At 33.7% G+C, this 23,091-nt stretch overlaps 1 protein-coding gene across 2 annotated transcripts in view; it reads left to right on the top strand.

Moving 5' to 3' along the window:
* The window catches only part of CERT1 (ceramide transporter 1), a 92,659-nt gene extending 69,568 nt beyond the window's left edge, over window positions 1-23,091 (top strand). The window contains exons 10-19 of one of the 2 annotated variants that reach the window (XM_033110051.1): window positions 2,602-2,688; window positions 5,595-5,687; window positions 6,202-6,279; window positions 11,569-11,664; window positions 14,009-14,141; window positions 15,036-15,106; window positions 17,393-17,521; window positions 18,054-18,183; window positions 19,124-19,260; window positions 22,139-22,195. In XM_033110051.1, coding sequence (XP_032965942.1) covers window positions 2,602-2,688; window positions 5,595-5,687; window positions 6,202-6,279; window positions 11,569-11,664; window positions 14,009-14,141; window positions 15,036-15,106; window positions 17,393-17,521; window positions 18,054-18,183; window positions 19,124-19,251 — 945 coding nt within the window. In that variant the 3' untranslated portion in view covers window positions 19,252-19,260; window positions 22,139-22,195. Of the gene's footprint in view, window positions 1-2,601; window positions 2,689-5,594; window positions 5,688-6,201; window positions 6,280-11,568; window positions 11,665-14,008; window positions 14,142-15,035; window positions 15,107-17,392; window positions 17,522-18,053; window positions 18,184-19,123; window positions 19,261-22,138 lie in introns of both variants that reach the window. The other variant, XM_033110050.1, reaches the window with a different exon arrangement.

Here is a 23,091-nt window from a genome sequence, read left to right as displayed (position 1 = left end):
TTAAATAAACTAGGGCCTGTTTTTACGCTTATTTCCCCTCCTTTTAGATTTGAACCATCTATATTTTCTTGTGTCAGTACTACACTTAATGGATTTTAGACGCAAATTCAAAATACGAGTTTATTTTGGTTCTTATCAAACATTCATGATGTTCTAATTGTTGAAAAAGTTTAAGTGTTTCTGTCATCTGTGGCCTCAGAAATTACTTCATAATCTTAAATCCAGTCCTTAAGACTTATTAATATAATGCAAGGTAGTGCTAGGCATGGGGGATATTGCCAGGAACAAGGGTGACGAGGGGTCCTGCCTGAGGGCCCCCGCCCCCAACTGTATACTAATGGGAATATAGAGTAGGTAACAGGCAAATAGAATAATGTACATTAAAAAACACTTTTAACACAGGTAGGGATGGCTGCCCAAAGGAAACAACATCTTGCCTGAAACCTTAAGAATGAATAGGTTGAGTAGATTTTAACCCAGGCAAATAGCCTAGAAAGACTGTTGCTTGTAGGGACTCAGAAAAAAGAAAACGTTTGGAGTCCAGAAGCAAAAGAGTATTTTGCCACAGGGCAACTTATCTGTGGAGCATGGAGGCCGTTGAGAGGAGGGGGTGGTGAGACTGCCTAGAAGGATCTACAGGAATCGGTACAGATCCTCAGGAATGGGTTTTAAGCAAATGAAGTTTTCAAATTTACAGTTTAGAAAAATCATTCTTGCTTCCTGCAGTGAGGAGAATGGATTGAAATTGACAGTTGAGACAGGGGCTTGGAGACTTTTTCAGTATTACAGTGAGAACTGAAGATAGCCGAAATTAGGAGAAGACAGTAGGAATAGACATGGACAAATTTGATATTTGGAAAGTAGAATGGAAGGATGCGGTGATTGAATTGGGGAAAGGGGAAGAATCCAAGAACAGGCCCAGGTTTTTGCCTTTGTCAGATTGGTGTGGAGGTAGGGGAAGAACAGATTTTAGATGTTGCTTATGAGTTGAGACAGTCATCCAAGGAGGTCTATGTACTATTAGATGTAAAGATCTTATGAGAGGGATGAACAGGCTGTGAATCTGGGAGTCATCAGATAGTGAGTGACGGCTGAGAAATGAGTGACAATGCTATGGGGAGAGCAAGTGTGGAACCCTAAAGAACACCCACATTTAAGAGATAAGCAGGGGAGGATGAGCCTGCACACGAGCCCAGAGAAGAGTACTTAGTAGAGAGGAACTTGGAAATCAGGAATCCAAGGGCAGCAATTAGATGGTGAACTTAATGATAATTCACTGAGATATGTACTGTTCTGTATGTATGTTGTAGTTGAATAAAGTTTTTGTGGGGTTTTTTGTGTTGTTTTTTTTTTAAATGGGTTGTGAGAGAGTTCTCATAACTCTAAAAAAAATATATATATTGCGTTAAATCAAAATATCTCATATGCCTGTTGCAAATGACAGGAGCATTATACCATAGTTCCTCCCACCCTTCCTGTGTGACCCCAAGTTGTGTCTAGATACTTTTTCGTGGAGTAGAGATAACTTAGGGTTATCATTCTAACTGGGAAGATTCCAGATAGACCAGCAATCATTCATGTGTCATATTTTGTATATGTATAAATTTAGGGAACCTTAAACCCAAGCCTACCATTTCAGCGTCCACTTTTACCATAATATGAAGGTATTCAACTTATAGTCCATTTATTTGTTTTATCACATCAGAAATATTCTTGGCTTGCTTAAATTTTGCTATTCTTCATACATTTCTGATACAGCTGAGTTTCCATTTGCATGAAAATCACTTGGAAGATTTATTAAACACGCATATTCCTCGCTCCACCCAAGACCTGCTTGCAAAGTAATTTCTGTATATGGGAGCCTGGGAATTTTCATTTTAACAGGTTCCCCAGGCGATTGAGAACCACTGCTCTGCCATCTAACCGGGCTTTCAAGCATCAGTTCAACTTTTCTTTCTCCATGAAATGATTGTCTTTGCTTAAGGAGATTCCCCTCAGAACTCCTATCTATACTTCTCATTGTCTGTAGATCTTCGGCAACTTTGTATTTACCTTTCTGCAAATTTATATGGTTTTTGTGATAAGTACTCAAGCTACAAGTATTCAACTCTGCCGCTATACTATGAAAGCAGGCATACACAATACATACACAATACATAAATGAATGAGCATGGTTTTATTCCAATAAAACTTTATTTTCATTTTATGTAATTCCCACATGTCATGAAATGTTATTCTTTTCTTTTTTTCCCCAGTCATTTAAAAATGAAATTCTTAGCTTAAAGGCCGTACAAAAGTAGGCAGTGGGCTGGATTTGGCCCATGGGCCGTAGTTTACCACCTCCCTGCTCTAGATTATTGCCCTAACAGTGTTGGTCAATATACAGTAAATATATGAGTACTGAGTGAGTAAGTTGTTATACTCATGATTCTGCACAGAGCATTAAGTTACTCCTCCTTGTTATAGTATGATCTAGTGTATTAGTTCATAAATGTTTGTTGAGTCACTTTTCAGCTTTCCTCTAAAGTTAATGCCAGGGTTACCAGTGTTTTCCATTTTCTTAAATAAACTGCTATTTTTTTTCCCTATGTGTTTGAATAGGAAGGCCCAAACAGTCTAATTAATGAAGAAGAGTTCTTCGATGCTGTTGAAGCTGCTCTTGACAGACAAGATAAAATAGAAGAACAGGTATATCTATGAAAAATTCTAACACTGGGTATTCCTTGATGTATATTATATAAACAGGATTTGAAAATCGTGAAATTGATGACCTAGAAAATGAACTGTGTCTACACTGAGTCGCAAATGTAGAAGATTCTTTTTTTTTTTTTTAATTTATTGGGGTGACAATTGTTAGTAAAATTACATAGATTTCAGGTGTGCAATTCTGTATCACATCATCTATAAATTACATTGTGTGTTCACCACCCTAGAAGATTCTTTTTAAGTCACTTCCTTCATTGATCAATTTCCAAGAAATAGAAAGAAGACCAGTGATAATTTAAAGGAAGCATGCATAATTAACACGAAATTAAATTAAAATACTCTGCCTTTTCCCCTTGAAGTATCCAACTTTATTAACATTCCATTAATATAAAGCATATATTCACTCTGAGTAAAACAGTCTCTGAATTTCTCTTTACCACCAAGTGCCATTTAAATCCAGAAGGAGTATGACCAAGAATTTATTTTTCTTCTACATTAGTGCCATTCAGTTTTTATTAACTCCTTTATTGCTTTCACTGCCTTCACCTTCAGTTGCTTCCCCACTTTTAACTTTGCTCAGTGTTTTATCATAATTAAATTCACAGGAGTTATACCTAGCTTCTGTGGAAACTGAAAGAAAGTATTTCTTAAATCCTCTCACTCTTAATTTCAAGATTAATTTGATCCTTTGCTTCAATGCAGTCACCACGCATTACCACTAGGTGGTACTTACAGGTGAATTTTAGTTACTTTTCCCAATACTTTAAGCAACTTGCAAATAAATCATATGTCATCAGTTTTATACTACAGATTAACTTACATAAAAATGTTGACACGTTCATTCCCTGTCACTGCTAAGGCAGTCATGGCCATTAAGCTCGTTTACTGGTCTAACTACCTAAGGGTAAATCACCTGAAACAGTGACTGCCTGTCATGTTCACTTTTTTTTTTCGTAAGTCAGTGATAAAAAGTTCATGTCATGCTAACTAACAAAGCTTATTGGTCATATTTTTATACCTTAAAGATGCTACACAGCACTCAGTAAGACGGGAAATTTTTAGTTCCTAAATGAGCTCTAATTTTTGATGCCGAAAGTATTACCTGACATGACATCATTGTGTTTGGTTTTTTAGGGTTTTTTCCCCTTCACTGTGATTAGTTTTTTGTTTTGTTATTGTCGTTTTGTTTTGATGAACAGTTTATTATAGAGAATAAGACAGAACATAGAAGTAACTGCTTGCTTCTTGGCTGTTTTTTTGTTTTTGTTTTTTTTATCTAATATATGTTATAGGAAGAGTAGTGAACTGTGAGATCAAGACAACTTCATTCTTATTCTTAGTTTTGCCACTGACTGTATGTATCTATTACTTAAATTCTCTGGGCCTTGGTTTTCTAATCTGAAACAAGGAATTAGACAGAATGATTCACATCATCCCCTCTGACTCTAAAATGCTACTCTCCTGAATATCAATAGTAGTTGGGTTGGAGTTGAAGAGAATCAATGAAAACTATAAGCTTTAGAAAAAAGAAATATTTATGGGGCTTTCAACTTATTTAATTTCAATCTGTTTTTCACCCTCTGGTAGATACTCTACAAAGCAAATTGTTAAAAAGACCATGATTTTCCTTTCCTAATAACTAGATATGCCAATATGACAGAGGATTGAAGTGTGGTTGGTAATGCTGTAGAGTTATTAAGCTTCAGTAATGCATGAAATCAGTTCCAAAGTTCAGATTGTTCCCCTCATTGTATGCAGTAGGTATTGCACAGGGTTCTCAACAGCACAGCCACTACATACCGTGTTTCCCTGAAAATAAGACCTAGCCAATCAGCTCTAATGCGTCTTTTGGAGCAAAAATTAATATAAGATCCGGTCTTATATAAGACCGGGTACCGGGTATTATATTATAAAGACCCGGTATTGTATTGTATTGTATTGTATTATATTATATTATATTATTATATTATATTATATTATTATTTATTATATTATAAAGACCCGGTCTTATGGTAAAATAAGACCGGGTCTTATATTAATTTTTGCTCCAAAAGACACATTAGAGCTGATGGTCCGGCTAGGTTTTATTTTTGGGGAAACATGGTAGGTATGCTTTAGTGACACATTTTTGAGTTTATATGGTTTGTTTTACATCATTTACTAACATGAGGAAAGATACGTGCAATAAAGTGGTAAGAAACAAGATCTTTGAAGTTATGTTCAGATAGTGCTGAATAGAAATTTCCAGTTGTCTTCTGCATAGGTAGAAAATGGGCATACACATACAACCCAGCAGGGTTTTTTGTACGTTATATTTAGTAAATCTTTATTGAATAAGTGAGAAGAAGCTAGGCAAGCTGAGGAAGAAGAAGGAGGTTAAGTGGCAGCTCAACAGCAGTGAGATGATGGGATAAAGACAGAATACCTTTATGGAAAGGAGACAAAGGTATACATGATACGGTTTTTTTTGGAACATAACTGAAGCAAATGATACTGGCTCAAATGATACATTCCTATAGGACCCTAAAGAGGTAGAATGATTGGAGTAATTTGGCTAGAGTTTGGATAAGAAAATCAGTGTTAGGATTGATTCATGATAAATGATGCCGTGCTGGTATTGGAGAGTCTGTCTAGGAGCAAAATCAAAAAACTAACCCCTGTTCTAAAGTAATAGTTATGGAGTCCAAAAGAGATTTAATTGAGATACATAAAGTAAGTGTCAGGATTTGGCAAGGCTTGTATCTTTAGAGTAGTTTCATAATTCAAATATTTATAAGTACTAAAGTGTTCCATAATTAAATGTTGGTATTTTCAGATTATATTATCCATTCTTTAGCTGCAAAACACACTTAAAAACCATCCCATCTTAACATTATGTGTTTTCTTAGTCACAGAGCGAAAAGGTCAGGTTACATTGGCCTACACCCATGGTATCTGGAGATGCCTTTTCTTCTGTGGGGACTCACAGATTTGTCCAAAAGGTAAGCTAATGTCAGAGTTTACTGACAGTGTATGTTGTATTGTGCTTCACTGTGGATGGAAGTATCTTGTTGTATAAGCTTTCTCCCTTTTCTTGAATTTAAGTAATGAGATTTTTGATACTGTGTTTTCTTCTATATACATCCTTCAAAACAGTTAGAAGTCTTCTGAACATAATGTTCTTTCTTTTTTATTCAAGGGGAAAAGCAGCTTGGGGGTGAATAGGGAGTGACTAGTCCAAAATAGTTAACCAGAAGCATAGCCAGTTATATTAAATTTCTTTTTTCTTTGGGGTTAAGTGGTGTTATTTTATATTATTGGAAGCACTGCATTCTTTTTAGAAAGATTTTGGAGCATAATACATACTAGGTGCATGAAGTCAGCACTTGCTACTGAGCTTGTTTCATATAGTGCTTTGTTTTCTCTTTCTTTATCTTGTGTTTGGAAGTTGGTACTGAATGCTCTGTTGTGCCTTTGTTCTGATTACTTGGTTTTTTCTTTGTCTGTCTCTGGTAGCCCTATAGTCGCTCTTCCTCCATGTCTTCCATTGATCTAGTCAGTGCCTCTGACGATGTTCACAGATTCAGCTCCCAGGTACTGTATGAATGTACAGAGTTGACTTGAGTCTTTCTGTGCTGTATTTCAGTCTGCTTTCCCAGTTCCTAGAAATCTTTTGGTTTGGCCACTTGTTTTGGTTTTAAATTTTAAATAATAACAATAAGCAATTAAAAAGGCCTTCCTTGTCTACTAAATAGTTCCTCTGTCAGGCGCAATTGCATGTGCCCGTTGTATCCTCCATTGTGAATAGCTTGGAATTTTGCCATATAGGAGTTGAAGTTACCTGGTCTTTAAATATCATGTAATATCTGTTTCTTCAGACAGGATTCAGCAATTTTGATGGATATGGTCTACAGGATATTTTATAGCATAAAAGCAGGTTTCAACTTCTAATTAGAAGTCTCACTTCTAATTTAAAATATCTCATAGTCAGCAGAGAAATAACTTTTTATTTTTTTAATCCTTTTTTATTTTTATTTTTCAATTACAGTTGACATTTAGCATTATTTTATATTAGTTTCAGGTGAACAGGAAATAACTTTTTAAATAATGTTTGTCTCATTACCATTATAATGTTGAACACGTACTTATGCATATTATCCTTGAATATTATAAATTAATATTGCTGTTTCTATGCTAAATCTATGGAAATTGGTTTTAATTGGTCATTTGGCATTGGCATCATCAGTAAGGATTTAGAAATGTATGACAGGAAGCTGGATGCAGTCTCTGCCCTCAGAATAAAATATTTGGAGGAATATATTTTAGCATCAGCATTAGTTGGAAAAAAGGGTTTTTTATCTTCACATCTTTGCAATTCAACTTAGTATCTTCATAGTGATTGCATTTTATTGGATTGCATTATGTTATCATAAGACCTGAATTCCCAGTCAAAATGATTGTGTTTAAATCCTGGTTAGCTGCATGATTTTGGACTACTTTCCTAACTCTTCTGTGCTTCACTTCTGTTATCTAGCTAGGACTCTGATCTACCTAGGGCCTGTCATGTAGTAAGTGCTCAGTAAGTGTGAGCTTTCGTTAACATAATAACATAATTTCTTTGAGCTGATCAAAATGATCTATGTCATTTTTTTCTCTATCAGTATTCAAATAAAAGTGTTTAAAAGTCATATTTTAAAACAAATTTCTATTAGTTTACACATGTGAATAAAATTTACATTAGTTTTTGACTATGCAATAAAGAAAATAAGTTTTAAGGATCAAATTGTTTTTCTGACTTCTGTAGCTTTTTTTCTCCTTAAACATTTTTAAGAAAGATATGAGTTAATTTATCAGAAATCACCTGTAGCCAAACTTACTAACAATAATTTTTACCTTTTGCTCATCCATTTATATATATGCTTTTTAAAAAGTGACTCATATTTACAATAAATCACTGATAAAACTAAATAATACTGGGAGACTTTAGTTTATTCTGCCATGTTGCACCTTGCATTAAAATAGTAAAATAACAAACTAAAACTCATCAGTACTGGTCAATATTTCCCCTTAAACTATAGGAACACACAGACTATAAATGAAGAAAATGTAATGAGAGCAAGAAAAGACTATAAACCACTAACTAACAGGTGCCTAAGAATCAGGGCTTCAGAACCCAGACCTGGGCCCTAGCTGTAGCTGTAGAATAGCTGAAAGCCTTCAAATCCAGGTGAATATATCACTGAGAAGCAGGTGCCTAGATTTTTACAAGATTTGTGCTAAATAGTGGCTTACTTTTCTTTACCTAATTTTTTGTGTAACTCACGTATATAAGTTAAGAAAAGTCTTTCTAGTGGGCTTTTTTCCTAATATATGATGCTGTGATAGATAGATTCCGGTCTTATTAAAATAAGACCGGATCTTATATAAGACCAGGTATAATATAATACAATGTAATATAATATAACATGATATGATATAAGACCGGGTCTCATATTAATTTTTGTTCCAAAAGACGCATTAGAGCTGATGGTCCGGCTAGGTCTTATTTTCAGGGAAACATGGTAGGAAACTAGTAGCAGCAGATCATGAATCTGTCTGATGGACAGATGTTGGGAATGAAGCAGCTTTCAATCAAATTATACAGAAAGTAGAAAGGACTTGGATTTATAAATGGATCTTTTTGGTTATTTGCATAACACAGTTACCATCTAAAGATGTCACCTTAAAGATCAAAAAGAAAAAATCCTCTGTTGGAAAAAAGAAAATCAGTGTGGGCAATACATCTGCAGGTCAATCTATGGTGAGCATAATTGCAAAAACAATTCTGTGAAAAGCTCTTTACCACATTATGTCCATAGTAGCACATTGTTGTGATAATTATTTCACCACTCCCTTTTGTGTAGTAATACATGCTAATTAGAGCAGAGCTAAAAACTAAATAAAATTAAAACACTATATCACTATTAATATTTTCATGTATATAAAAAAATCAGGCACATATTGATAAATACATACAGCATAATTGTCTTTTCCTACCTAAGTAGATAATTCTGTATATACGATTTTGTAACCAGCTTTTTTTTTTTTAACATATAATTAGGTCCATCTTCTCATCAGTAAATACAGGTCTAGATCGCCTTATGTACTTTCAGATCTATGTATATTGAGTTTACCTACTCAACAAATATTTAACATTTCATTTATTTTCAGTTTGTCTCTATTATAAGTAGTACTACTGGGGCATCCTTGTATGTATAGCATCTTTATATATACATCTTTATACACTTATGCAATTATTTTCTTAAAATATATTCCTAGAAGTAGAATTGTTAGGACAAAGCCCTAAGTTTTTTTTATTTGGATTACCAAATTGTTCCTTAGAAAAGTTGAACCAGCTACATTCCAAGCTCAGTTTCTTTTGCTATAGTGACACTGAATATTGTAATTCAGTTTATTTTTGCAATTCTGATACACTAAAGGTGATATTTTTGCTTCTTGGCTGTTTACATTTCTGCTGTGAATTAACTATTCATATCCTTGGCCATTTTTCTTTTGGATTAACAGTATACTGTTAATTTGTTATTAATTATTCTATCCAGCAAATCTCTCTAGGATTCTGTGACTCTAATAATAAGCATAGTTGTATTCCTTTCAACATGTGTAAGAGAAAGAGATCTGAGCTGTGTTTGAAAACTCCTAGATTTTTTTTTTTGTTCATTACAATTTGGTTCCATCAAAGGGCAATTTTCTTTTTTAATTTCTGTATTAATACTAATAGAAAAAATCCAATTAGACAACCTCCTAAAATAGCATACTGAATGATTCAAATGTGAGGTGAAAGAAAAGGTTATAATTAGCATACCATCACTTTTTATTTCGAATGTGTTTTAATTCCGTTTTTCTATAGTTCATTTAATATGAAGGTGCTATGTATGTCAGCTCATTTTCAGCTCTAGGTCCAAAAAAATCTAGGGCATGATTTCTGAAATTATGTTTAGTTTAATTAAAACGTGCAAATACTGTTAAAGCAGGGAAAACCTGCTTCAATAATTTTGATCCAGTCTTTTTTTTTAAGTAATAGCAGGTGTTACCAGTAACATTATTTCCTTATATATCAAATTTTGAGCCTAATAAAATGGTAAATTTGGCTTGTGTTTATTTTCATCATCCAACTTAATGGTCCCTTGTTTCCCACTTAATTTTGATACACAGAGTCATAACTGAAAACAGTAAATGGATCATTAATTAGGTTAGGTCTGAAGTATATGTGATTACAAATGCCCAAGTCACTACCCCTGTGGTAAGATTGGCTAGTTCGTATTTTATTGCAGTGAGTAAAATTCATTATAGTGAGATTTTGCCTGTATCAACTCTCTTGTTGACCTTAATGTTATTACCTGGAGGAAGATCCCCTACTGGATAAAGATTCCATGATGAAGGCTTTGCAGAGGTGATTACTGCAGTAATTGAGTACTTCCTCTGTTTCTTTAATCTCCTACAAGCACAGCACTGAATAGATCTTGTGTGTTTCTTTGCTGGACTTTTTCAAGCCCTCTTTAGTCAAGGAAGTAAATAAAAGAGCAGAAGACTGAAAACTTCCATAGACGCAGTGGTAACTGTGATAGGAATATCATTTTTTTCATCTGTCTAGAAAAACGATGTTAAATGTGCTTACTGTACATTGATTGTTTTAACTTATGTTACCTCCTATCAATTTATATTTGTGGAATCTGGTTTCTTTTGGACAAGAACACAAATCAAAGGCACCTTATTTTTCATACGTTTGAAATTAACTAATTCAGGAATAATCTCCCAAACACAAACACAATTACCTGCATACTGTATTTACAACAAAAACACTAAATGGCACTAAAATTTTTAAAACAGAATTCTGTGTTTTAACAGAATAAAATCCTTCATATTCTTTCACAAATAATCCATTAAAAGTAGGGCTTATTTGGGGCGGCCAGATGGCTCAATTGGTTAGAGCACGAGCTCTCAACAACAGGGTTACCAATTCGATTCCCACATGGACCAGTGAGCTGCGCCCTCCACAACTAGATTAAAGGTCAATGACTTGGAGCTGATGGGCCCTGGAAAAACACTCTGTTCCCCAATATTCCCCAATAAAATTTATTTTAAAAAAACAACACCATGGTGCATTAAAAAAAAAAAAAACAGAGGTTGTGTTTAAATTTCAGTAAGAGAAAGTTAGTTAGAAATTTTAAAAGAATGAACTAAAAGATGATTATTTGTAAATGTTTGCATATATGAATATTAGCATTGCCCCTAAAAGAATTTAGAACAATGAAATTGGAGTTAAATAAATGAGGAGGTTGATTATTTTTTAAGTTGGCTCATATTTATTATAAAAGAGAAGTTTATTGATGAAATAATGAAAGTTTTGTACCTTTTTGTAGAGAAATCTTGACTTATAACAAGCTGATATCTTTGTAGTCTTAAATATAGGAACAATGGACTAGATGGTCTCTTTGTGGTCCTTATACCCTAGTGTTCCATGATTTTATGCTTTAAGACATCATCTCTGAAAGGAAGCATCTTATGGTAAAGGAAGGAATTTTTTTCCAGAAAATGCTTATTTTGATCACATGATGCACATTAGGCCCACTATATGTTACTTAATTGAAGCATCTTCCTTCCTTGCATTTCTCCCTCCTGTCATTAACCTAGATATGATACCTGGAATGTGGACTAAACTCTTCAACACTGTATAAAATCTACTAACCTTTGTGCATTTGGTTGCTCAGCTTTCTAAGAACATCATTTATGAACTGAAGTAAACTGAATACCATTCTGTTTTAGAGATTATGTCATAGCTGTTAATTGGAGGTGGATTCTTACAGCTTTATTTTTCTTTTCAAGGTTGAAGAGATGGTGCAGAACCACATGACTTATTCATTACAGGATGTAGGTGGAGATGCCAACTGGCAGTTGGTTGTAGAAGAAGGAGAAATGAAGGTAATTTCCAGTGAAATGTTATAGGTTACTAATTGCAGCTCTGTTACAGTCATATTATTACTATTGATATGAATAAGGATAGCATTTGAATTACTAAACAAATTAGATATGATCAAAGAAGTACCAGATATTGAGAAATAAAATGTTCTTTTGCTTCCGTGGTTTAGCTTTTACATAATTTTTTTATGATCAAATCTGTGCATAAACCATTGTTTTGCCTAGGCCATGCAAAAAAATACTATTTTGCAGTTTAGATATGAACAGGTCACAATTAGCTGATGGCTCTTTATTTGGATGTTTCTCTCTGTCTTTTTTTATTATACTAAACGTTGTGCCCAGGTAGCACTTTGTGTTCCCCTCCTTTGTCTATAACTCATTTATTGTTCTTTCTCTCTCTGTACCTTTTTAAAATATTTGGACGTTGGTCAGCTAATCTTGTTCACACCTCTAAACTCAATTGACAGAGAATAAGAGCAAGGACCAAGAGATTCAGAGATGGATTGAAAAGCAGCAGCACTAAATTTTAGATTACCTCATGCCTAAGGCACTATACTAAAGATAAAAAGATATTTAATAGGACTGCCTCCAAGCTGAAACATTAGTTGGGGAAAAAGGATATTGACTTGGCTCCATCTGATAATTGAATGAAGAGTATAGAAGGTGGTGGAGAAAAGTTAGAAAAGAAAGAGATCTCTCTGATCTGAAACAATTAGCTGGTTTTACATTAAGGAGAAGCATTTGAACTATGTCTGGAAATGGAAACAAGGTGTGACAAAGGTGAGGTGAGGGCATTTTAGACAAAAAATACAACATAAGCAAAAATTTGAAAGGTAATTTCTTATTCAAGAGTTTTGTATAGACTGCATTGATCAGAATTATTCTAGCAAATGGGATACAAATATTAGATGTTGGAATTTCCCCTCCTCCTGAATAAGGAACAAATTAAGAAATAAGAGGGAGCAGGCAAATAGATAGCAAAATGTTAGTTACAATTCTAATAAGCTGATTGGATTACATAGACACCAGCTGCCACAGGTCTTGCTAATATGTTACTTCAGATCTCTAAACGTAATGTTTCTGACATAGCTGGATAATTACAAGCCTTCCCCACAAGAGCAAGCCCCAAAAGCAGACCAGCATGCGTGCTGTCTGCAAAAGGTGTTGGTCCTCCTCTGTACTCACCATTCAGATAAGTTGCTGTTTCCCACCTGGAGAAGTTCCAGGAAGTTAGAGGGTGAAGAGAAACCAGGAGTGATGGTCTAAGTAAAGTCCCTCCAGGTGGACTGAGAAGAGGGAATAAGTGCTTCTTCAGCCCACGGCCTTAGAGAGAGAGATTGGGGCTGGATTGTGGGGAGTATAAAATAGCTCACTAAAGAGAATAGTCTATCATTTGTAGCGGTAGGTTAGCCACTGTATGCAAAGTAACAATTTTCAGAAGAATTAAGCTGATAGGGAAGAAACGAGAGACCAAGAAAACCACCTGAGAGCATCAGGTACCAGGTGGTGAAGTGTGAGAGAAGGGATCAGAAGTCTACAGAGTTCCATTTAGGTAACTAGGAAAATGGTAGACCTATTAACAAATAAATAGGCATTTGGGGAAAAGAGTTTGGTGAGAGAGGTTGTGAAAGAGAAACTATATGTTTAATGTCTAACTGTATCTGGACCCGTAGGCACTTCATAAATTGAGAGCTGATTCTCCTGTGATAACATGTTTATTCATTTGTCAAAAGAACTTCAATGTTACAGAGCTCTCTAAAATAGCAAACCCTCTATATTTTTTAAATAATTAATTTGAATCAGCAATTGAGGTATGCAACCTCAGTATTTAAAGCAAGAGAGCATAGATCTTTATTTCATTTTAGCTTTCAATCGATGATTCAACAAATAATTGCCTACTGTGTTTCAGATACTGTTCTAGATGCTAGGGAGACATCATTGAACAAAGCTGCCTTAAGTCCGTTTCCCTAAGGAGATTATGTTTTAATCAGGTTTATTTGGCCTTCTTAGCCATGTTGAACAGTCTGAGAATGTTCAGTAAATAGTGTCTGATTTAAATTGACGTATCTTTTTTAACCACTCACAGTAATTAGTTATTCATCACACATGCATATTTTTCATAGTTGAAACTTACCTTGGATTTGTAGTTTTAAATATTGTTATGTGTTGTATGTGTTAATAATTAGAAATTTTAAACTTTATTTTAGCAGAATATTTATGTTCCATAAAGAAATTTTCATAAATAAAACCCTAAAAAGCCATTACATTTAAAAACATGCGTTTAGGCTTGTACTTTAAGAGTTTGATTTTTATTTTTTAAACAAGTTTTTAAATGTATCCCATGTAGGTATATAGAAGAGAAGTAGAAGAGAATGGAATTGTCCTGGATCCTTTGAAAGCTACCCATGCAGTTAAAGGTGTTACAGGACACGAGGTCTGCAATTACTTCTGGAATGTTGATGTTCGCAATGATTGGGAAAGTAAGCTGCCATTATTAATATATTTTAATGTAATTATTATTTAGAATTTAATATCAAATCCAACTTGGTTTTCTGCATCTGCTCTGTAATTTACAAAGTTAGTGTAGAAAATATCTGGAAAATCATTTGAAGAACTGATGAAACATTACATTTAAATAGAACTTTTCACTGTATAAAATGTTTTTCAGTATATTATAGCATTTGATCCAATACTTCAACCATTCTGCATAGATAGGTAATAAAGTAAAATGCAGATGAGTCAAGTGACTAGTAAAAGGCCACAGAACTAGTTAGTGGAAAAGTCAGGATGAAAATAAAAGTTTCAGTTTTATCATCTCCTATTTTCCTAGACTGTTTTGTTTCCATGGTAAATCCTAGATGAATTCTGCTGTGGTTTGTTTAGAGCTATTCTTTGGGGGTGGGTAGAAGGTTGTTTCCCTTAGGCACCAATCTAATAGATACTTCTGAACATCATAAGATGTTTATCAATGACAATTTGACATTCTTTTCCCATAAATACAGTCACCTAAGCCTAGGTAGAACAGTGTATTCAGCTTTAGTAAATTAGGGGTTGTAGGGAGGGGTCATATTGTTAGGGAGTAATTTGTGCCTGAGTAATGCAGTGGTGATTAGAATTGCTTTCTTGCTGTGGAAGCTAGATATTAGACTAAAGAAAATTAGATTTCCTGGTGATCCGCGTCTCACAGCCACCATCTATAGCCCTAATACTAGATATTAACTACCTTCCATTTGAACTTAGCCTAGGTGAGGTAGAATTCTATTCATTTTACCATAATGTTCATTTGTAATTGACTTTCAGTATAAGTGAATTAATCATATTCTAGGAAAAGGTAATGTGTCTTTTTGGCTACTAATATTTTCTCTTCATTTCAGCAACTATAGAAAACTTTCATGTGGTGGAAAAATTAGCTGATAATGCAATCATCATTTATCAAACACACAAGGTAAATATCTCTTCATCCTAAAAAGATTCCACTGTAGTTTATACTGAGACAATTCTCTGAAGTAAATTTTGGCAGGAAATTAAATGCCATAAAAGATCCATAAAAGATCCAAAGATTCTATGAATAATTCTTGAATGTCATGCATTTGAAAAGTATATCAGCACATTTAAAGCAGAAATGGGTGCAGCTGAGAACCTGAAATATCCAGAAACAGTTTGTTTGATAAAGATCTACAGTTAGTCATGCACACTTAAGTCTAGAAAAGAAAATTGTGAAATCCACATTTCAGGACTTTTCTTGGATCTAGTCTCTACAGGAGATAAATGATAGTTATCAAATATGGAAGTGAATCATATAATGTAGTGGAAAGTATGTTATTAGCCTATGTTAAGACTAATAGATATGAAAGTGATCTAGGCGGATTATCTGAAAGCAAGGGGAAATTGCTCAACATGACTTGGGAGGTTGATCATGTGCCAGTGCACGCAGAAACTGTGGCTTAAATTGGTTCCCTTTCACTTCATTTCTTCCTCTGCTCATCTAGATATTTAAGTTTATAGAATTAAAATTTCTCTTACCTTATTGTACTCTGTTCCCCTTCTGAAAATTGCCAAATAATATTTCAAATAAAGAACAATAAAATGAATCAAAATTTTGGAGAGATCCACCAAAAAGCAATATTGTATGTCATATAAGAAATGCAGTGATTGAGCAAGTACTTTATTTTTTCTCTTTTTCAAGTGATTTTTTAAATTGAGCTGAATATAAGAAAGTATTTGAGGTTTGCTCTGTATTTCTTGAGCTCAGTCCTGTCATCTGAGGCATTTTGTCTTATATCTAATGACTATGGGCTAGGCTTCATTGTATAATACACAGTAGCTGTTCAAGAAATATGTAACAATTAAGATTCTATTTCAGCATACAGATTTGGGAAGTCTAACTGAAATCTAAAATTTAGTAGATGTTAAAATATCTATTGCCCTGTAATTTGGAATGAAAATAAATGACCAATAATTTAGACTCAGAAGAATCTTATTATTTGGAGATAATTGATCCTAGAGAACAATCTGCTGCAATATTTCACTTGGTAAATAGTAGGTGAAGCAGAGGATTATATGTGTTATATCAAGATTATTTCTTGAAAACTAAAACTAAAAATTAAAATAATGTAGCTTATATGTAACAAAATTTAAGTTACAATTATAAGTATTTGAATAAACAAATTATCTTGGCATACTTTTTTCAGCAAAATTCGATAACAGTGTACAACATCTTTCTCTTTAAATTTGGCTTCTTTATATATATTATGGTCTTAAAGAGGGCTGGTTCACCTTCTGATATTTAAGTAATTCTCACTTTTAAAATGTCTGTCTTGCCATCCTTTTGGATTTACATTTATTAGTTTTAACATGGTCAACTTTTCGTTTATTACTGGCTTCACATACATTTTCCCAATACTACTTTTTGTCAACTTCGTGAAATTTTGTATCTCTAAAAGCTAAACCATTTCACTTTGCAAGTTTGTGTTGTATTGGCACCGAGTTGTTGACTACTTATTACACTTATACTCAACAATCAGGAAAGACTGCATATATTCTCTCATTTAAAAGTACATAGTCCCAGTTTTCTGAGATCTAGGTTTTAATGTCATTCCAACAGTGTATGTTTTTCCTTGACTACCATAAAGTTGAAAGATTCCGTCTAACTGATTTGAAATTCCTCAAATGTGATTATGATATCAAAGGAGCACTCTTCTTTTCTTAAAAGCTTTGATTTAAAGTCTCTGAACAATTTACGCAGAGCTTTAATACAATTCTTAAAGGCAGAACATTACACAGAATCTGTGGGAGGGGTAATGGGGAGTTAGCTATTGCTTAATGGATGCAGAGTTTCTGTTTGGGGTGATAAAAAATTTTAGAAATAGATAGTGGTGATGTTTACGTTGGCATGTAACATTGTGAATGTAATTGATGCCACTTGAATTGCACAGATGAAAATGGTTTAAATGGTAAATTTTATGATACAGATAGATAGATATAAAACCACAATTTTTAAAAAAGAAAAATAGCAGAACGTTATTCCTTTGATATTGTCGTACAAAGCCATTAACTCTGTTTATAATGAATCCTTTGGTGGGTATTCTCAGATGCTTTTCATTTAAAATTGGACAGATTTTACCTTCAACTAAGATATTTATTGGTTTTACATTTGTTTCTCTCTTAGTTCCATATTATATATGAATAAAAAGTAGTTTAAATTTTCAAAAGATCTTTACTTCTTTCACAGAGAGTGTGGCCTGCTTCTCAGCGAGACGTATTATATCTTTCTGCCATTCGAAAGATACCAGCCTTGACTGAAAATGACCCTGAAACTTGGATAGTTTGTAATTTTTCTGTAGATCACGATAGTGCTCCTGTAAGTACACTGTGTAAATGTGTATAGTGGTATAATATAAAGCTAAATATATAATGCAAAAGTGATGAACACATATCCCACACACACACATATATCTTTGATTTAATATTTCTTAGATTTTGTTCTATGTTGGCTCCTTGGAACAGGATAGCCCCTGTTACCTGAGGGACAACAGTCATGGCTGTGAACATCCCAGCAAGGCTATTTTCCTTTGCTCTGAGGTGAGGTGAGACAGCTGATGGGTAGTATGTGTAGGCTACTTCTCAGTTACCTCTCAAGCCATGATCAACTACTAGCAAACCTTTGTGGTTTCTACCTCGATTTAGCTCCATTTACTACGTAAGAGGAGGGAAAATCATTTCTGGTGTCATATCAGCTTGGCAGGTATTATTTTTTGGTGCTTACAAGATTTCGTTGGAGATTTTGATGAGTTATGGTTTTGGTAAACCTTATGTAATGTTAGACCAGTAGAGATTACAAAATAGTGGGTGTTTACTATACTGGTATTTTCTTTTTATTTTTGTTTTGGCAGTTAAACAATCGATGTGTCCGTGCCAAAATAAATATTGCTATGATTTGTCAAACCTTGGTAAGCCCACCAGAGGGAAACCAGGAGATTAGCAGGGACAACATTTTATGCAAGATTACATATGTAGCTAATGGTACGTATTTTTTTGTTTGTTTTTTCTACTTGGTAATGTAGATGTTCTTAGTATGATCGACATGATAACTGACCGTTTGCACCAATGCCATTTACAAATGCCTTTTAGATTTTATCCTTTAGATTAGTAATTTTTAATTTGGAGAGATGTATATCAAAACTGTTAAGAAACTTTCAAAATGCGCATAACCTGAATTTTACCCCTTAACTACTATGTCAGAATTTCTAAAGCAGGGGCTTGATAAGTAAATTTTAAAACCTCATTATCAAGATCTCTATCACATATCCATGGTTTTAAGAACCATTTCATTAAATTGCCCAAAAGTAAGCAACAGTGGGAAAGGAAAGTAATACTTTTTCTTACTGTCAGCCATATTCATTTTCTAAATCATTGGTTCCTAGTCCTTATTAGTTGCTAATTATAAATTTATTTTTTACATTGGCCTGCTGATGGACAGCCCTGTTGCTTTGGTTCCGTACTACACCCATTTCCTATTTGCAGTAGTTATTAAAGTCCATCTAATCAAATCCTCAGGTCTTTGTTATACAGGGCCATAACTGCTACGTAGTGTGTTTAAAAAGACAGTTATGCCTGAGTAAGTTACTGTTTGATTATAGTAGAGTTTGATGAATAAATCTTACTGTTTGATTAGAGTTTGATAAATAAATCTTAAGTAACCTAAAATGTAGCTATACTAATATTTGCATATAATTTAGGAAACTAAGAAAATTTTAGAAAGGTAATAAATAATTTATTTGCTATCTGTTCTTGTATGGTGGTTAATATTAAGGAATTAATGGTCAAAACTTGATTAACAATCAAGGGATGCTGATTGTTCCAACATGAGGAATTTTTTAAAAGCAAAGGAACAAACTAAGTATTTCACACATATTTGGAGAATTATTATCTTAACAGGTTTTAATTTTCCTTTAACTTGCAGTGAACCCTGGAGGATGGGCACCAGCCTCAGTGTTAAGGGCAGTGGCAAAACGAGAGTATCCAAAGTTTCTAAAACGTTTCACTTCTTACGTCCAAGAGAAAACTGCAGGAAAACCTATTTTGTTCTAGTATTAACAGGTACTGGAAGATATATGTTACATTTTTTTTAAACTTCATTGGACTAATATGATTCTGCAGATAGTAAAATTTAGTTCATCGTTAAAAGTAGTTTCTGTGTTTTATGATGTTCCCAGATAAAGAATTATCATTTTTGTAGCCTTAAAACTTATTTTTTCATTATATTTCTGCTTATATTAAATAATACCTGCTTATTTAAAGATATTTCAACATCAAAGAACTACAAAATTTGAGAAGTGTAAATTCCTTATATCTTTCCATTCCTAGAAATTACTGTTAGGTTTGTTATATATTCTTCTAGACTTTTATGTGTTTATATTTACATATATATTTTTGATTGTTTTAAAAAATGTATTTATTCCATACTTACTATTTTGCAGCTTGTTTTCCTGCTAACAATATGTCTTGACTATTATTCCATATTAAGACATGAGACATATAAAAAACCCTCTCATTCTTTCAACATCTGTTGTATGAATATTGAGGAATTTATTAACCAGTCCCATGTTAATGTGTGGGTTGGTTCCATGTTTATTGTCCAAAAATGCTGCATTTAAACATTTTTGCACAAGGGAGCTGGAATATTAATTTTTTTTTAAATGAGTGACATGGTAACATGGTTCAAAAATCAAAAGTATGAAAGTATATACAGTAAAATTTATCTTCTGCCCCCTGTTCACCCAGTTTTGCCTCTCCTCCATACGCACAGAAGTGTATGACTGCTATTACAGTTTCTTGTGTGTTTTTCCAGAGATTTTTTTTTAATGTCTGAATAAGGAAATACAAGTGTATTCGTCCCATACATACACTTTTTTTGTTGTTGTTGAAGAAAAGGTAGCAAACTGTACACACCTTGTTTTTGTATTCATTTACAGTCTCACCAGCAGTAATGAGTTGGACTGCCTGTTTACTTGTAGCACCCTCACACAATGTGTGAAATAAAACTTTCTAATTTTTTTCCAACTTCATAGTTTTCCACTCTTCCAATATAGTTTTAATTGCATTTCTCTTATTATGAATGAGTTTGAGCATTTTGGTCCATTTGATAACATTTCTATAATTCTGTTTCTACAAACTCTCGGTGTGTGTTAACATTTAAATTTTTAATAGATACTACCAAAGTATAATTCACAGGCAGTAAGTATACTATATGAACGTCCTCTCATTCTCACCTTCTGAGAAATTTATATTCTTGAGTCATTTTCTTTAGATAAAAATAATATAGTCAATAACCATATAATGACTGATGTTTTTAGTTATGTGTGGTTTATGATGCTGTTTATAGTATGTTTTTCTTTAAAAAAAAAAACTCAAAAGCTAAATTTGTTGTCAGATGCAAACATAAAGGTTATTTCATTGACATCCCAGACATTTAGCTCTTCCCAGGAAAACGGTGACCTGAAAATGTTAAACAGGTTTTGGTGTCAGTGACCTGAATGGTTAGTGTTTTGGGATACATCCTGATCTTTGAGGAATTCTCTCTCTTCAGGCATAAGTGCACTGCATAAATGTGCTATTGTGAGACTACCTTGTACTTTTGACTTGATGTGGCTAGATCTGGATGCATAACTTCTTATTGAGTCTGTCTTTGCACTGTATTTGTCAAATAAACCAGAAACCTAATGCCACACGATGGCAGCAGTCTTTTCACCTTTGCTGGTTGTCTCTCCCCAAAGCCTTAAGATTTCTAAAAAGTTGTTCTTTACTCTAACCAAGACCAAGCACGCAGTTTTATCTGCTTTCTCTCTTCGCCTCTACCCCTAGCCTTGCTAAGGAGGGCAGAAAAGATAACCGTGGCAAAGCATATCAGAATGCCATTTTATAGAGAACATGCTCTCAACTATATAAAGAAGAATAATTTTCTTAAACATTGGAAAATACATGCTGACACATTACTAGCATTTGCCTCTAACTGTTGGATTTGGGGCATTTTTTAATCTTCTGACTGTGCGTTTGTTTGTTCGTGAACATGTCTGTGCATGTTTGCACATTCTTCTTTAGTGGACCTAGGATAGAAGGGGTTAAGATCTTTTGAAAAAATTTTATGTCAGGGGAAGGAGATGGGGGGTGGGGTGGGGTGTGTGTGTGTGTGTGTGTGTGTGTGTGTGTGTGTGTGTGTAAATGACTTGGCTCTGACCTTGAGTCCAGGTTGAGCTTCTTTCTGACTGAGAACCAAATTCAAACCTTAACATGTGGTGAAAATCTTTGTTTACCTAAAGTAATATTTGTTTCATAATACTTTTTGGAAGATGTCTATATGACGTGGATTCTAGCATCAAAACATTAGGAAAGCTAACATTCTTAATTTTGGTAATGGAGAAATAGTAACTTTCACTAGTCAGTCTCATTTTTAGAGAAATGCCATAAAGTTAATGATGTTGAAAAGATATTTAAAACTCTTAGTCAAAATTCAAATACATTTGACAAGGTCTGAGCCATGTTTGTTTCTTAAGATAAGAAACAAACCAAGTTTGTCTCATAGACTAAGTAAGTTTTTAAAATTCTTGATAAATGGTATTGTATAGCATAATTTTTATTGAAGATTAAGAAGAAGGAAATGCCAGTTTATGGGGTACAAATCCAGAGACCTCTGGTTGATTCCCCCTTTGCTTACCTGTAGCACATTACCCTTTTAAATTTCTTTCTAACTTTCAAGAGATTCCTTACACCTTTATTCCTTGCTAATAGAATTAGTTTCAAATACTTAAAGTTAATAATTTTATATTCTTAAAGGTGAAAATCTTTAAAAGATAAATTTTAATAGAGATTCTGTGCATTCCATGAATTCAGAGGGTAGAAGGAATCTCTTCTGGTATTCTTGCAGCTGTTAGTAATAATATATTGCTGAATTTTTTACTTGTCATTTTCTTTCCTACAGTGACTGAAGCAAGGCTGTGTGACATTCCATGTTGGAGGAAAAACTAAAAAAAAAAAAGAAAATTGAATGCTCTAAGCTGGAACATAGGATCTATAGCCTTGTCTGTGGCCCAACACCTTGGCCTTGTATACAAAAATGAAGAAATATTGCAATAGTAAAGCTGAACATCTAACACTAGCTTTCTCCTGCTAGATCTCTGCACTCAGCATATATCTATAAATACATGTAAAATCACATGTACATGGCTATATTTTTATTTGCTTGCTCCTAGAAGAGAGAAAAAACAACAACTTTGAATCACAACTAGGAATTGATGCTTTAATTTTTGGAAACTTTTTCAGAATTTTTAATTTAGTATGATCCGGCCTAAGATCCTCAGTTGTATCAGGTTTTGTGCACAAAAGAAAAGCACAAAAGTTGAACACACTTGGGGCATGTGCTTTCTGTGTACCAAATATCTGGATGGGGTTCTTTTTTTAGGCCTACAGTCAAATCTGTGTCCAGAATTTTCTGACTTTTTTGACTTTTTGCTTTGTATAATCATAGAATTCATTGCTGCTGATTTCTGTAATGATTCATGTTATCATGTAAAGTGTCTCTTAATAACTGAGGGCTGTCAATAACCTGTGATTTTGCCTTTTCTGTAGTCTTACTCCCATGAAGAACCATGGTTCTGATGGAGCGAGTGAAAAGCTTTATTTCTTCCCTAGATATCTTTATATTTCTTGTATTTTTAGTTGTGTTCTGTGTGCTACAGCTTTTTTTTTTTTCGCTTTTTTTTTCAGTTTGTTAGAAACATAATTTGGCAACTCCAAAATTGGTTCTGCCTGCCTCCAAACAGAAACATCTGTACAAATCTTATGGGTATAAACTAGTTTCTGATGAAATGGTTAGGATAAAATGAGTTCATGTTTTCATGAAATTTGTAAGAGGCTATATGGCATTGTTAAGCA

The sequence above is a fragment of the Rhinolophus ferrumequinum genome, chromosome 7, assembly GCF_004115265.2.
Source record: "Rhinolophus ferrumequinum isolate MPI-CBG mRhiFer1 chromosome 7, mRhiFer1_v1.p, whole genome shotgun sequence".
NCBI classification, from domain to species: domain Eukaryota; kingdom Metazoa; phylum Chordata; class Mammalia; order Chiroptera; family Rhinolophidae; genus Rhinolophus; species Rhinolophus ferrumequinum.
This window is presented reverse-complemented; position numbering and strand designations above follow the sequence as displayed.